At 36.7% G+C, this 13,262-nt stretch overlaps 1 protein-coding gene across 1 annotated transcript in view; it reads left to right on the top strand.

Annotated features, from left to right (window-relative positions):
* STXBP5L (syntaxin binding protein 5 like) overlaps positions 1-13,262 on the top strand; it is a 216,844-nt gene that overhangs the window by 186,139 nt on the left and 17,443 nt on the right. The window contains exon 20 of the mRNA XM_026065486.1: positions 6,296-6,466. Coding sequence (XP_025921271.1) covers positions 6,296-6,466 — 171 coding nt within the window. The remainder of the gene's footprint in view (positions 1-6,295; positions 6,467-13,262) is intronic.

A 13,262-nucleotide genomic window follows, 5' to 3' on the forward strand; every position in this document is an offset into this window, starting at 1 on the left:
TTTAGAATTGTTTGGTTGCTGCAGAAAAATTATGTGCAAGCTTAATTATATTTGGAATGTCTTGTTTGACCACATCTGTGCCTTTTTCTATTTAGTATTTGCAAGCAAGTTATTTGTATGTTAACATCTATGGAACAACTGTTCTTCCTGTAAATTGTACTGGCACACCACCAAGGACACTTTGGACAAAGATCAAATTTTTGCACCCAAAATAATTATGAACAATAAATGCATCACTTATTAATCATGTCACAAAATAAAACACTACCAGCTTCAGTTCTCTCAAGAGATAATGATGTAGAAATTGTCTATAACTTAGGCTGAGATGGCAAGTTAAGGTATAGGTCAACAAAAAATTCTGAAGATTAAGTAGCCCTGTAGGCATTTCAGATTTCAAGGTAAAAAATATGCCAACAGATCTGCAAAGATCTGCAATGTGTTCTCCTGTGGATAAACAAAATCACGCTCTTCTGATGTTCTTCTTTCAGTAACTATTTGTTTCAATAACTGTACTTGGAAGCCAGCACTAAAGAGGTATTACAAATGAGACCACTGTTGCTAGCTCAATTATTTCAGCTATTCTTAACCTCTAGTTAAAAGCAAAGATTTTCAGGGAAAAAATTATCTTCCCAAGTAGGGATGAAAAGTCAAAATGTTTAAAATCAACATGACCAGCACTTTTTGAGAAAATGGGTCCGGTAGTGTGATGTTATACGATCACTAAAGATTCAGCAGAGGAATCCAAGGAATAGAATTAATCTGAAGTAGTCCAGAATGTTATCACCATTCTTAAGGAACAAAGCTAGATTTATTTTTAAATTTGAAATGACAGGGTCTGCTTATTGAGATAACATAGAAGTGATGTTATGACGTATGGTAATATATTCTTTGTGTTCCTCATTTAGGTATTGTTTATTTTGTATTGTAGTTTCATTGTTCATAATTGCTGGTAAAAATAGTTTTTGAGGGGCTCTGTCAGTGATGACACACATGCTTTGCTGCTAGTGCAGTTAAAATACTGTGATGTGGTTGAAAATTTTTCTGTTATTTCTCTGAAAAATAAATCTGTTCACCTTGCTTTCAGGAAAATGGTGATGTCTAGGATTAAGTGCATGATAGGAGCTCTTTACCATTATGGGAACACTATTATATTATTCAGGCAGTATATTGTAATGACAGTATCTTATACTCTTAGTATAGTGGACCTAAATGTACTAGCAATATGCCAATAGGGTAATTCATCCTTCCTCTTCAAACTGAAGAAAGCATGATGACAATAAAGCACATTTGCTGGCAGAACATCCATACTAACCTCTGCTAGGGGCTGCACCTTCTCCCCTACCTGGCTGACAGAACTGTACCAAGAGAAAATTGTGATCATGATTTTGCAAGGGATTTTCAATTAAGAAGAATTTGTTAACAATTTAAGATGTCAGTCTGTATTCTTATTAATGAATGATTATGCTATTTTTACACCAAGTTTGGTTATTTTCTATGCAAACCTGAGACTATTCTGCAGGCTATTTGTACAGTTATATGAGGTCTCATTTTTCTTGGTTTAAGGGTGTATCTTTTTTGCTGTGAAGAAAAGGATGTTAATCACACCTGTAATTATCAGCCAAAAGCTAATTTATTGATAACACACAAAAAAACCCTGGTGCATACAGATGGACTTTTCCTCCCTTTAACAGCATAAATAGTAATCCTCAGCATCTGCTGAGATTCTCTGGGACTTACTCATTTTTGTCAATCTTTCTGCTTCATATTAAAACAGCACTCTCTGCTCCTTCTACTTGCTTTTTTATTGATTACTTCCTTCCAAATTAGGGTGATATTATCGTACTTCTTTTGATTAATCGTATTTAAATTCCTTTGTTCTCAGGCTCTCTCACATCATTAGTTAGAAGTGATTTTCAGCTAGTTTTTCTGTGTGACTTTATCACTTTGTTAGAACTGAAAAAGAGGGGTCTTTCTTGTCATTTTTTGCTTTTGTAATGTCCACTGCAATACAACTGTCTAGGTAGCAACTGCAAAAACACATTTAGCCTTTCTTACTGACATTTTAGTACATTTTGTTTTAACAGAGAGTCAGCTTTTCACTGGTATATTGTTGGTTCCTTTTGCTTTTGGCAAAGTTCACCGAGTAGTGTGAAACAGCTGTATGACTGCCGTGTTTGACAATACAGGCTATGTAACACACAGGTTAATATGTGTAAACTAAAATTAGCACATGTATATATCTCATATGCCTTATGTCTGTGTAATAGTCCTTGTAAAAAAAAAAAGTCAGATTACATTTGAGGTTTTGCAGCAGGCTTGCTGCTGTCATGTCGTGCACTGCATCTCTTCCAAGGCACATCAGTAGTTCTGTCTAGTTCACAGTAACTAATTTTATAATTCCTCAGTTCCTCTTAATCTCATCATCTGCCTGGTATTTTGTGTGACCCACCGGCCTTCCCTCCAACATGGTTCCATTTCTTTTTTGAAGAGGTGCCTGTTGTGGGGAAATAGGCTGTTTCAGCTTCCCACCTCAATATTGTACCGTGACGCAACCTCACTTTCTAGTGGGTTGCAGCACTGGTTTAACCAGGGGGATATGGAGCTGCACAGATAGTGCTGGGCTGCATGATTTGGGGGGCCCATTGCACTGACTGGTGCTAGTGCTCGGTAGGAGGGATAGCTGAAGCTGTTTTAAATCCTACAGGTAAGTCAATGAGTATAAATGGAGGCAAGCAACCAGGACCTGCACTGTAGGATCAGCACATGGAGAACAATAGAAAGTTTTATGTCATGAACTCCTCTTCTGAGCAGAAGACTTTCCTTCTCCATAAACAATCCCAATTCAGATGAGTTTATAAAAACTTCTGTTCTTCCGTACGTGAGTTTTTTTATATATATTATAGATCTTAGGCACAATTTATTACTAGATGCTTGATTAAATCAGTTGAGTTAAATCAGCATAAAATGAAGTAATGTATTATACTATGGAGCAATCTACTATGATTACTTGCAATGGGCTGCATAAGCCTTACACGTTTAAATTAATGACCAGAACAGGTTCAAACTTAGCTCTGGCTATTTAGTTCACTAGCCACAAACAGGAGAAAAGACTGCTGCCCAAGTAGAGTGGGATGGCTGTTACATGGGACCACATAGCACCAGTGGTGATGGCATCCCTGGAAAGGGATAGAAGGAGGTGGCAAATGCAGCTGTCAAAAAGGGTAGAAATTAGAGATGGGCTTTCTGTGCACTGCTTTCTCCCTAAGCAACTAGTCCCTGCCTTCTTTGGAATAGGCTGGAGATAGAAGCTGGTGCACTATTGCATTAATAGCACGGAGCTGTCTGTGCACTGCTTCTTCAGTACCACTCTTAATGTCTCTGGTATTGACTAGTGCTCAATATCAAACAACACTTCTGGTATCAGAAGAGCCCGAGTGGGCACATATGACACAAGCAGGAAGCCAGCAAAGGAGAAAGTTAAAATGTTGTTCCGTCTCTCAAACCGAACAGAACTGGAAAAAGCCAGGTCTTTGTAAGGCGCCTCTGTCTGTTCTTTGGGTAAACCAGAAGACATCTGTCATGGAAAGGAGGATCAGGAGACTCAGGTCTCAAAGGACTAGTAAATCACTGTAGTCATTTTGGCAAAGGGTGATAGCATGAGCATCCTCACAGTCACCCTTGGAGAGCATACTGTATCGAGCTAGTATTGTTTTTTTCTTATCACTTTTCTTACACACTTCATTCTCTTTCAGATGATGCAGTGAGGAACCTTTTCTCAAACGGTACTTAACCTTTCTTCTGAAAAGTTTTGTATCATTCAGTTTATACCATAACAGTATGCAAGAAATTCCTTTTTAAATACGCACATAGAGTTTTCTCATAGAATTGGGTGGTTTTGACCTTGTTCATTCTCCTCAGCTTCTCAGCAAAAATGTTGCTGTCATAATCTCAGAATTATACTAGTCTTTGTGCGGTCTTTTTTTTTTTTTTTAACTAACGTTTGAAGAGTTGCATTGCTGCTAGTTGTATACCTTTGAAAAATAATTGTATCTAATTGGAAGAACTGTTTCAAAATATGGAAAAGGGTGTAGCTGATCACTAAAATCCCTCTTCCCTTCAATGTTTTAACACTCATGAACATTTCACCAGCTTCCATTCTTGAAGGGAATCCTGGCAGCTTCTAGGATGAGGTCTGATTTATTCTCTGCACAGGAACTGGCTTTGCTTATTTGGAAAGACATTGTCAAAACAACTAAAGGGAATTAGGTGCCCAGATCCCATTGATTTTTCTGTTTAATTTGGGCCCATGAAGGAAAGCTGAGACAAACACGCATACTAAGAGAAAGACAGCAGAATTTCTCTTAAAATTTGTCATAGTAAATAGGGACTTAGATGAATTGCATCCATTTTGTGCAATGTCCAGGGAAAGGGACTCACAAATGTTGTTGATGTTTCTATAGAATTTGATTCTTTTTACTCTGTTATGTTCCTCACCACTTCCTAGGATCTGCAGGAGGTAATTAGATATCACACTGAAACTCCTTCACACAACTGAATTTTGAAGAAAGGAAGCAGTTGGATGAGGATATATCTGTTGCTGAGGTTGGACAGTCAGCTTGTGCACTTGAACAAAGCCCCTGGCTCTAAGAGCATTCTACTGAAATTTATGAATAGTTCCAGCATATTTGGGAAACTTCCCTAACTCCAAGTTGAATGAACCATCCACATCAGTTTTTTTCTTAACCTGCTGTTAGCTCAGTAAATAGTCATGTGTTAAGAAACATGATAAGAGTCATAAAAGTTGTGTCTCCTACAGAGCCATTTCATTATGCAGTACAGATACTAAATTTCTAAATTATCTAAAATATAAATCCGAACAATTCTTTCCTGTTTTGTTCATCAAGACCAAACTGCTTTCACATGAAAGGGACATGACTTACAAATTAGAAGATTACATACAATAGTACACTATATGCTATATTCAGTATAGGATCTGTGCCTGTTTTCTCATTTGAACATAGAAATAAATTTTGATGGTGTACAATGGCATAGTAATAAAGAAATAAATTTGTCTTGCTATATTAAAATTCATATTTTCCTTGGATACAACACAAACCAAAGAGAATTAATTGAATTTGATATTTATGTACAGAATCTAAAAGACTAATTTTGAGATATAAATAGCCTGACATTTAAAACAAAGGCAGAAGCTCCAAGTTTGCCCCTACCTGTAGTATTGAGATTCCATTGTTTTGAATAGAAATAGTCAGTGTGCTTGCATAGTTCTGAATTTATGTTCTTTACTTGTTATTTACATAAATTACGTATAGCACATGAATTGTTTTCCTGATGGTAAGTGTGAATTATCTGCAGACCAGAAATAATTCTGGCTGTGTATCCTTTCATATGTTGAGGGAAAAATTGCTTTCAGTAATTCATCTCCTCTTACTGTTGTATCCAATGTAAAAGGAAGAAAAGTATCCCTTGAATATATGTTGTAGTCCAGTGATCCAGTCCAACTCATTCTGAACTCTGATCTAAGCATTGCTGAGTGGATTTTTGTGGTTTAAAGACCTGTTTTCAGCAATGAAGAACAGACTAATATAGCTAGCATTTCCTGCAACCTTATTTCATTCTCCTATGAGATGGCAGCATACCTGCTGTGTTGATTGACCATGGCCTGGTTTTCAAAGTAAGACTCAGCCTCACATCTTTAGATCTGTAGCAGGCATATCACCTCTTCAGTAGTCTTTTTTTTTTAAACAGTAAAATAAACCTATGTGGTAGAAAAAGAATAAAACACTAAGCAATATCATGGCTAGTCTTATAATTATCCCAAAGAGATGCCTGCTGCATGGCATCTTCAAGTCAGGTGGGTAAGGTATCTAGTGCTAAACTCCATCTTGTAGTAAATTACACTTGCAATTATTTAGGAGAGCAAAAAGGAAAGATAATTTTCAGATTTATGTGGTATTTAACAAGGAGACACAACATCAGAGATGACAATGTTACCATCTATATCTCAATAAACTCCTGTATACATAGGTCAACAAAATGCAGTCCAATCTGCAGCTGTAGGAGCATGTACCAGTTGTATGTCCCTTTTTTAATTTCAAAATATACCTTGCAAATATGATGAGTTATTCTTACATATGTGTGCCAGGTTGATAAAACAAATAGTTTATCTCAGAGGATTTGGATTAGACCATTCCTACATATCAGAACTTCCTTCTTTCCTCCAGTCTGAATTTGGGAGCTGACACTTTGCCTAGTAATTTTTGCATTCACTTTCCAGATCATGTCAATGGTCACTGTACAAGCCCAACATCCCAGAGCTGCAGTTCAGGAAAACGGCTTTCTAGCGTGGATGTCACCAAAGCAAATCGCCGCGGGCCTGGGAGGCCCCCCTTTAGAAAAGCGCAGTCTGCTGCCTGCATGGAGATTTCTCTCCCAGTCACCACAGAAGGTGGGTGGCAATGACGATGTTTCTAGGTATTTGTGATTCTTCACTTTCTCACCAGCTGTGAAAGCAAATAAGTTGCACTCTATTTAGCATGATCCTTGTCTTAGTCATTGCCCTGAACTGCTGTCTTCATTTGACTGTTTAGAACTAGAGCGGTCCCTGTGTGTTAGTGTCATTACTAACCAGCCTGCTCCCGAGTTCTGCGCCGCCTAGAGACGCGGGATGCTAAGCCTCTCCCAACTCTTCCCATCGTTCCCTCACCTGTACCAGTCGGGTGCTTTGTTCCGAAAAAGCAATTGCTCGTAGTGGCTTCTGTACAGTAATTGTGGCAGCCAGGAATACTAACATTTTAAACTTTCGTTGTCTCTATTTATCAAATGGGAAAATGAGTAAGATATTTTTAGAATGCAAGTTCAGGCTTTGTACATATATATTTATTTATTCATTAGTATTGAATACTTTATAAAATTCCACAATCCTTGGCCACCCTTTACTGTAAAATTGTTGCCCATAATGTAATTCATGTTTATACTTATAAGAAGTTTCTACCTCTAATTCTTGAAAAAACAGTCTTCAAATCTTGATCTACCTGAATGCAGAGACTCAGTAAAACTGAGATACACAAAGTGGAACACTCATGGCCGTGCATTGTGCTTGAAACTTAGAATAAGCCCATTTTAATTTCAGCACTGCCAGTTATTTCTCTGTGGAGTGTCTAAGAAGAAACATTCAGCTAATGTATTTTCCTTCAATCTTGATAGTGTTCTCACTCTGCTCTTGGTGCCCTTTGCTTTACTCCTAACTCACAGGCTTTCAGCTTTTCCCATATTCCTGCAATATAAGAATACATTATCTGTGCAGAAGAGTTTCAGCTTATCAAAAACTGAAAAAGCATGATATTCAAAAAAAACCCATAGAACTGTAGCGTTGACTGTTTAATAATATAAATTTAAAAATATTTAAACAATATAAGTGATAAAATGTAATGTTTTAATAATAAAATAATTGTTTTTAGCAGTTAACTTTTAAAAATCCATTTTTTAATTTAATGAAGTTGCAGGATAATTTCTTAAGTGTCTAAGTGATAATAACCTTCTATGGCTGCTGTTTGGCTGTAGCCCTGCCTAGACACACCCCCCCCGCCCCCGTTATGCTATGTATTGTAGGCCATCAGCAACTCAATTACCCTAACCCCATATCTTGCAAAGAGCAATCGTATCCTGACCTGCCTGTCTGCAAAAGTGCCTGTGCCACAGAAGTTCTTTACAGCTGGGACCAGGACTCACCAATTTTACCCATTGTTGATGAGAACAGAGCAAAGGAGAATTATATCACTCAGAGTGTCTAATTTTGTATTTTTAAATGCAAATTGTAGCAAATACCTTTGTAACTAGCTGCAAATTGCTAGAATCTTTGGGGGGGGGGTTCTTTAGGATAATATAAAATAGGAGAATTCTTACTGAGTCTTTCTTATGACTAGTGTGAGATCACACCACAGAAAAATATGGTCTATTTGTCTGAGACCTAATAAGAAAGCATATTATTTAAGTGTATAAGGCTCCAAGATTATGTTCTTGGCTGGAATGGAGCGGATATCCCAAAGATTGCTGCAATGTTCTCAAGCAGCTCCCTCCATTTGATTTAAGAGCAGCATTGACCTACATTAATCCACAGGATGTACAGGGAGGCATGGTCAGACATTTGCTGCAAAAATGACTGTGCTCACTGCAGGTGTTAACAGCTTCCATCTGTCATTACTCCTCTGCCAGAAGTCATCTCCCATTGCCAGAGGCTATCATGCCAGAACAGATAATGATGGAAGAGGGATTGTTTGAGCTGTCCCCATCTGCTTAAGTACAGAGCCATTTAGCTTAATTTAGACAGCTTTCTGTGTTGGGTCACATTATCTCACTGCCTTTAGTAGAGGAGCATTAACTTTCTGCAGAGGAACAGGAACAAAACCCTGAGAGTAGTGACATTTCAATTGACACAGCTGTTTCTTTAGTGACCGTTCAACCATTGCCTTAGATTGTGTGAAAAACTAGAGTGTTTTAACACATCTAAACATTATTTCAGTGAAGTTTGGGTGCCTGTAGCAAATTTACACTTTGTTACCAATACAAAGTAACTACTGGGCCCAAGTTTTCTGATATAACTTTACTGCCCAAAACTGTTAGCACAGGTATTGTACATCTTCCCATGCGTGGCAAACACAGTGCTACTGACTGGCATCTGTAGTGTAGACTTGGCCTTTGGGTGAACATTACAGTGTTGTGGATTCTTCATAGATGAAGTCACAGGCTGAACAGTGAAAATGTTGAATCATGTTGTAGACTTCGTATAACATATGACAAAGAGTAATCCTCCAGCAGTCATTTATAAGAAGTAATCCTGTTTAAATACTAAACCTTCTATAATCTAAAATGTAAATTAAGACTAATTAATGGTTCATAAATGAATATTTTACTAAAGTAGATTTAGAAAGGTCTGAGGCCTTTATAAACACCTAGGCAAAGGAGAAATTTTCACCTGTGTAATCACTATATTTTCCTCCAGATTATTTATTGTTGATCATAATATGTAGTTCTTACATAACACTTTCATCTACATCTCTTTGTGCACCATAAAAAGATGGTAAGTACTCTTGTCATATTACAGCTCATGGTGGACAATATATCACTGCCACAGTAGTTTTCTATTGCTATAATATTTTTCTTGATTCTATGTAGTGCCATACTCTACTAGAATTGTTACATGCTGATACTGCTGCAGTATTTGCACTAATTGTATATAACCTGGCCATGATACTTCCCAATTCTTCTATGTTTCTTCTTTTCTTTCTCCCTCCCATCCTCCCAGAGTAAGTAGAGTCAATGGCAGGAGCAAGAGAGAACCTACAGCCCCCTAAGATACCACTCAGTCTCATGTACAAAAATTTTAGGAGTACAGCAATACTTTTGATGGCATCATGATGCTTTTCTAGGTATCCATATCATGAAAGATTCAGTTTGTATTGCTCACCACTAATTATATTACCTATCAAATTTAATTTTAAAATATATATCTTTCTGGAGATAGTCATCTAACCTCCTTTCAGGGATGTGGAGTAAACTAATGTAACTGATGTATTTAAAAGTATCACTGGTGTCACTGAAATGATATTACAGCTCTTAGTAATGTCAGTGAAATGACTGTAAAACAGATTTTTATGCTTCAATAAAGAGCCAGCCAGAGTCTTCAGGATATTTTGTATTAACATGTAATATGATAGAGCATGGTTTGAGTTTGTTCCTGAGTATGTGGGTTTATGTGCACAAACATAGATACAAGTCACTTTAGCACATCTGTTGACTAAAATAACTTTCTGATGCTTTATATTCTCCCATTGAAATGAAACCATCTATCCAATTTGTTTAAATTTTTTTTTAGATGGCTATGGTATTAATCTTTTGAATTCTGGCTCTTCTAATTGATTAGTTTGGAGTGATTGACGCTTAGCAGTTCTTCGTGCATCTTGAATTTCTAGACATACTGCTTTGGCAGATGGTTTGATTTATCTCAGTAGGATTTTATAATAAATACTATGGTAGAAGGTGATCTGATCCTTGAAAATTTCTTAGGTTGTGGGTAGAGAGAAGGGTGAGGGGGAAGGAAGATGAGAAGTTAAAAGATTTGAGAAAGAATGTACTTAGAATAAATATTCTCTGGTTGGGCTTTTTCAACCCCCCTTTCCCCCAAAAAAGAGATTTTCTTGGCTAATTGGGAATATATGCTGTAATAAGCAATGAATGTATTTACAAGAAATAAATATGTCCTTGCTGTTTCAGAGAAAGGTGATATTTCAGGTTAGTCTTTGGTAGGATTCTATTATTCTAGTTGAGCAGAATTTTGATTAGAGATTGCTATCTCAGTAATGTTAAGCACTTTTTATACATAAAAAAGTCCTTTGTGTGGGGGTAAATGGTTCTTACCTTTTCTTAAGCTGAGAGCCTGTCTCTGAGGCACTGAAAACGCTTGGAGATTTTTTAATAATTTTTCCAGTTCCTGCTCTTTCCAACCCCTACTAACTGATTTGATTGAAAAGATAATACATTTTAGTGACTAACCATAGGATATATATTAGAATAATAAATCACCCTTTTACTCTCACATTGGGTTTCAAAACCCATTTATTTAAATCTGATCTTTTAGTACAATAGCATCTGTATTTCCTGCATTTTCCTCAAGTGTATTTTCAGGCAACCTTCACACAGTAAATTCTTCTGACTACAAGATGTTACTTCATTCCTTTTCGATGATCTTCAAGATGTTTTGCTGATTCTTACCTCTTTATATGTGTAAAAGAACTCCCTCTGTAGAAAAATATTTTGAAGAATGTCTTTGCAAGATAGATCAAGCTTAGGAAGACAATGGAGAGGAGGGTCTTTCTTTCTGCCAGTCAAAATACTGCAAACTGTTAAGCTTCATAAAGTGCTGACATTTATTCCACATTCATAGAAGAACAGTTCAAAAACCAAGCAACAGTAGCAGAGGAATAGTGATTATGCTTGAATCTTTATTGTTTTTGCTTAAACGTGTCCTTCCCAAGCATCCTCATCTGATATAGAAAACTTGTTAAAAAGCTCTCAAGGTTTTCAAATGCAAGTTAATTTTATTCCAGGCCAAAAATTACTGCTATTTCAGCTTCAAAAGCTGATTTCTTTTCCCAAAAGACTAGTACCTAGATCAAATAACTTGTTATGATTGTATTTTTGTCAATATTTGCTGCTGGACATTTAGTACAGCACTTCTCAAATACCATTTATGCTATGTAAAATGTTACAGATTTCTCTGTGTATCTTTTAGTGTCTTTCATAAATGCAGTATTGTCACAGCTGCACTAATTAACTCTGCAGCTGCTGAATGCTCTATATCTAATTTTAGCAAGAAAAGTAGGAGGAAAATTTTACAAGTTCTTAATAGCATATTATTGATTCTAAACAATCCTATTTTCACATCATTTTGATCAAGCTGTTTCTTCCTTGCACTAATGTAAGAACTTATGTGCATTCTAAATAAAACCATAAATACAGCAAATTCCATTGCTGAACAACTTCCAAATTCTATACTTCTAGTCCTTTTTGACTAGGTCTGAGACTTTAGGAGTTAGTAAATATATTTCTTAGATAAGGCCTTCTTACACAGGGTATAAACAACATTTTTGTTTATAGGAATGCATATTATTCTTACTCAAGAAGATCCTTACAGACTTTCCTTCCCACGATATCATCCTGTGGAAAGGTAATGTGTTTTTTCTCCAAGCTTAGTGGACCTCCTTGCAGGCTGTAGCCATTTGCGCTGATTACCTCTTCATCTGCTCCAGCTCTGGGCTCCAGCTATTCCCTTGTTTTGCCTGCAAGTGTCTTCACAGAAACATTGAAACAAGGAGTCTATTAACCTTTTGTTTAGCTTCTGTGAGGAAAACGTGCAGCCCTAACTGGCTTGCCTTCTGTGCTGTTGCACAGATCCTGCTCAGTCCACCTCAGTCTAAGAAATAGCCCCATTTCCATCTAGAACAGCAAAGATCTCACTCTGATCAAGAATTTCAATGGAGATGAACTGGCCCACAGCAGGCTCATTAGGTCTTAGTGCTACATAATTGTCTCCAAACAAGGAATCCTAACAAGGATTTGAGGTATGCTGCAATTTTCTAAGAATGCTGAGGGCAAGATCTTTGAATTCATTTTAGCTTTTCTTTAATATAATTCAGTTTCAATATTTACTTCAGTTTTTTGGTTCACTTGTTTGATTATACATAGTCAACATTTGATGCAGAGTACTTGAATTGAAATGCCACTGTGAGCTAGCAAACTCAACCACTGAGGGATTGTTAGCCATTATCTTCAGTCACTTTATTTAAAATTCTATGGCAAGTACAATGCAATTTCCATTTTAATAGATCCAGTATAGCTTTTACTTGAAGCGTTTCTTTTGAATCTGCATATAGAATGACTAAAATGTTGTTCTTGGGATAAGTTATTTTGTTTCTTGCCTGATTTTGTCTGATATGTTCTGGAAATGAATAGTATCTGAACTATATATATGATATATACTTTAAACTTCTGTTCTTATTCAGAGGTTTTAGTGATGAACATAATAAGAAACATATATGGCCTGGCAGGGGCTTCTGGTTTTTCTTCTTTTTGGATTTTGGTTTAGGTTTGGGGGCTTTGGGGATGGTGAGTTTTTTCAGGGTTTTTGTTTTGTTTTTTTATATACAGCAAATTCTAAGATAACTTTCTGAAATTTGCCCGTTACTTTGGTCTATTGTTTCTGTAACAAGGCTTACAGAATCTGTCTGTACCTGAATCAGTATTTGCCTGTAAATACATGCATGAAACTCTGGAGAAGTGCTAATGTTGGTTATCATAATTCCTGTATGCTGTAGTTAAGGCCTTGGAAATGTAATACTGAGTGGTCATGTTATAGAAAGTCCACAGCCTGGGCAACCAGACTCAACTGATGTCTTGTGCTGTGTATTGCAGTATTTCTTACCATTACTACTATAAGTTTTGCATAAATTTTTCTGTTGTAAATTATGACTAAGCAGTTATGCTATTTGTGGTAGTGTTGTATGCATATTCCATTGGAATTTTTTGGACTGGATGAATGAATGGAGCCATTAGTTCTCATTTTGGGAGGGGGCAAGAAGAGGAGGATTTCTCCATTTTTATCACTGTATCCCTTTTTCTTGGGTGTGTTGGGTCTGAAGCCCATGGTTGATGCGAACCAACTGATGATAGTCTAGAAGACAGAAACT

This window comes from Apteryx rowi, unplaced genomic scaffold (genome assembly GCF_003343035.1).
Source record: "Apteryx rowi isolate R43461 unplaced genomic scaffold, aptRow1 scaffold_228, whole genome shotgun sequence".
NCBI lineage: Eukaryota > Metazoa > Chordata > Aves > Apterygiformes > Apterygidae > Apteryx > Apteryx rowi.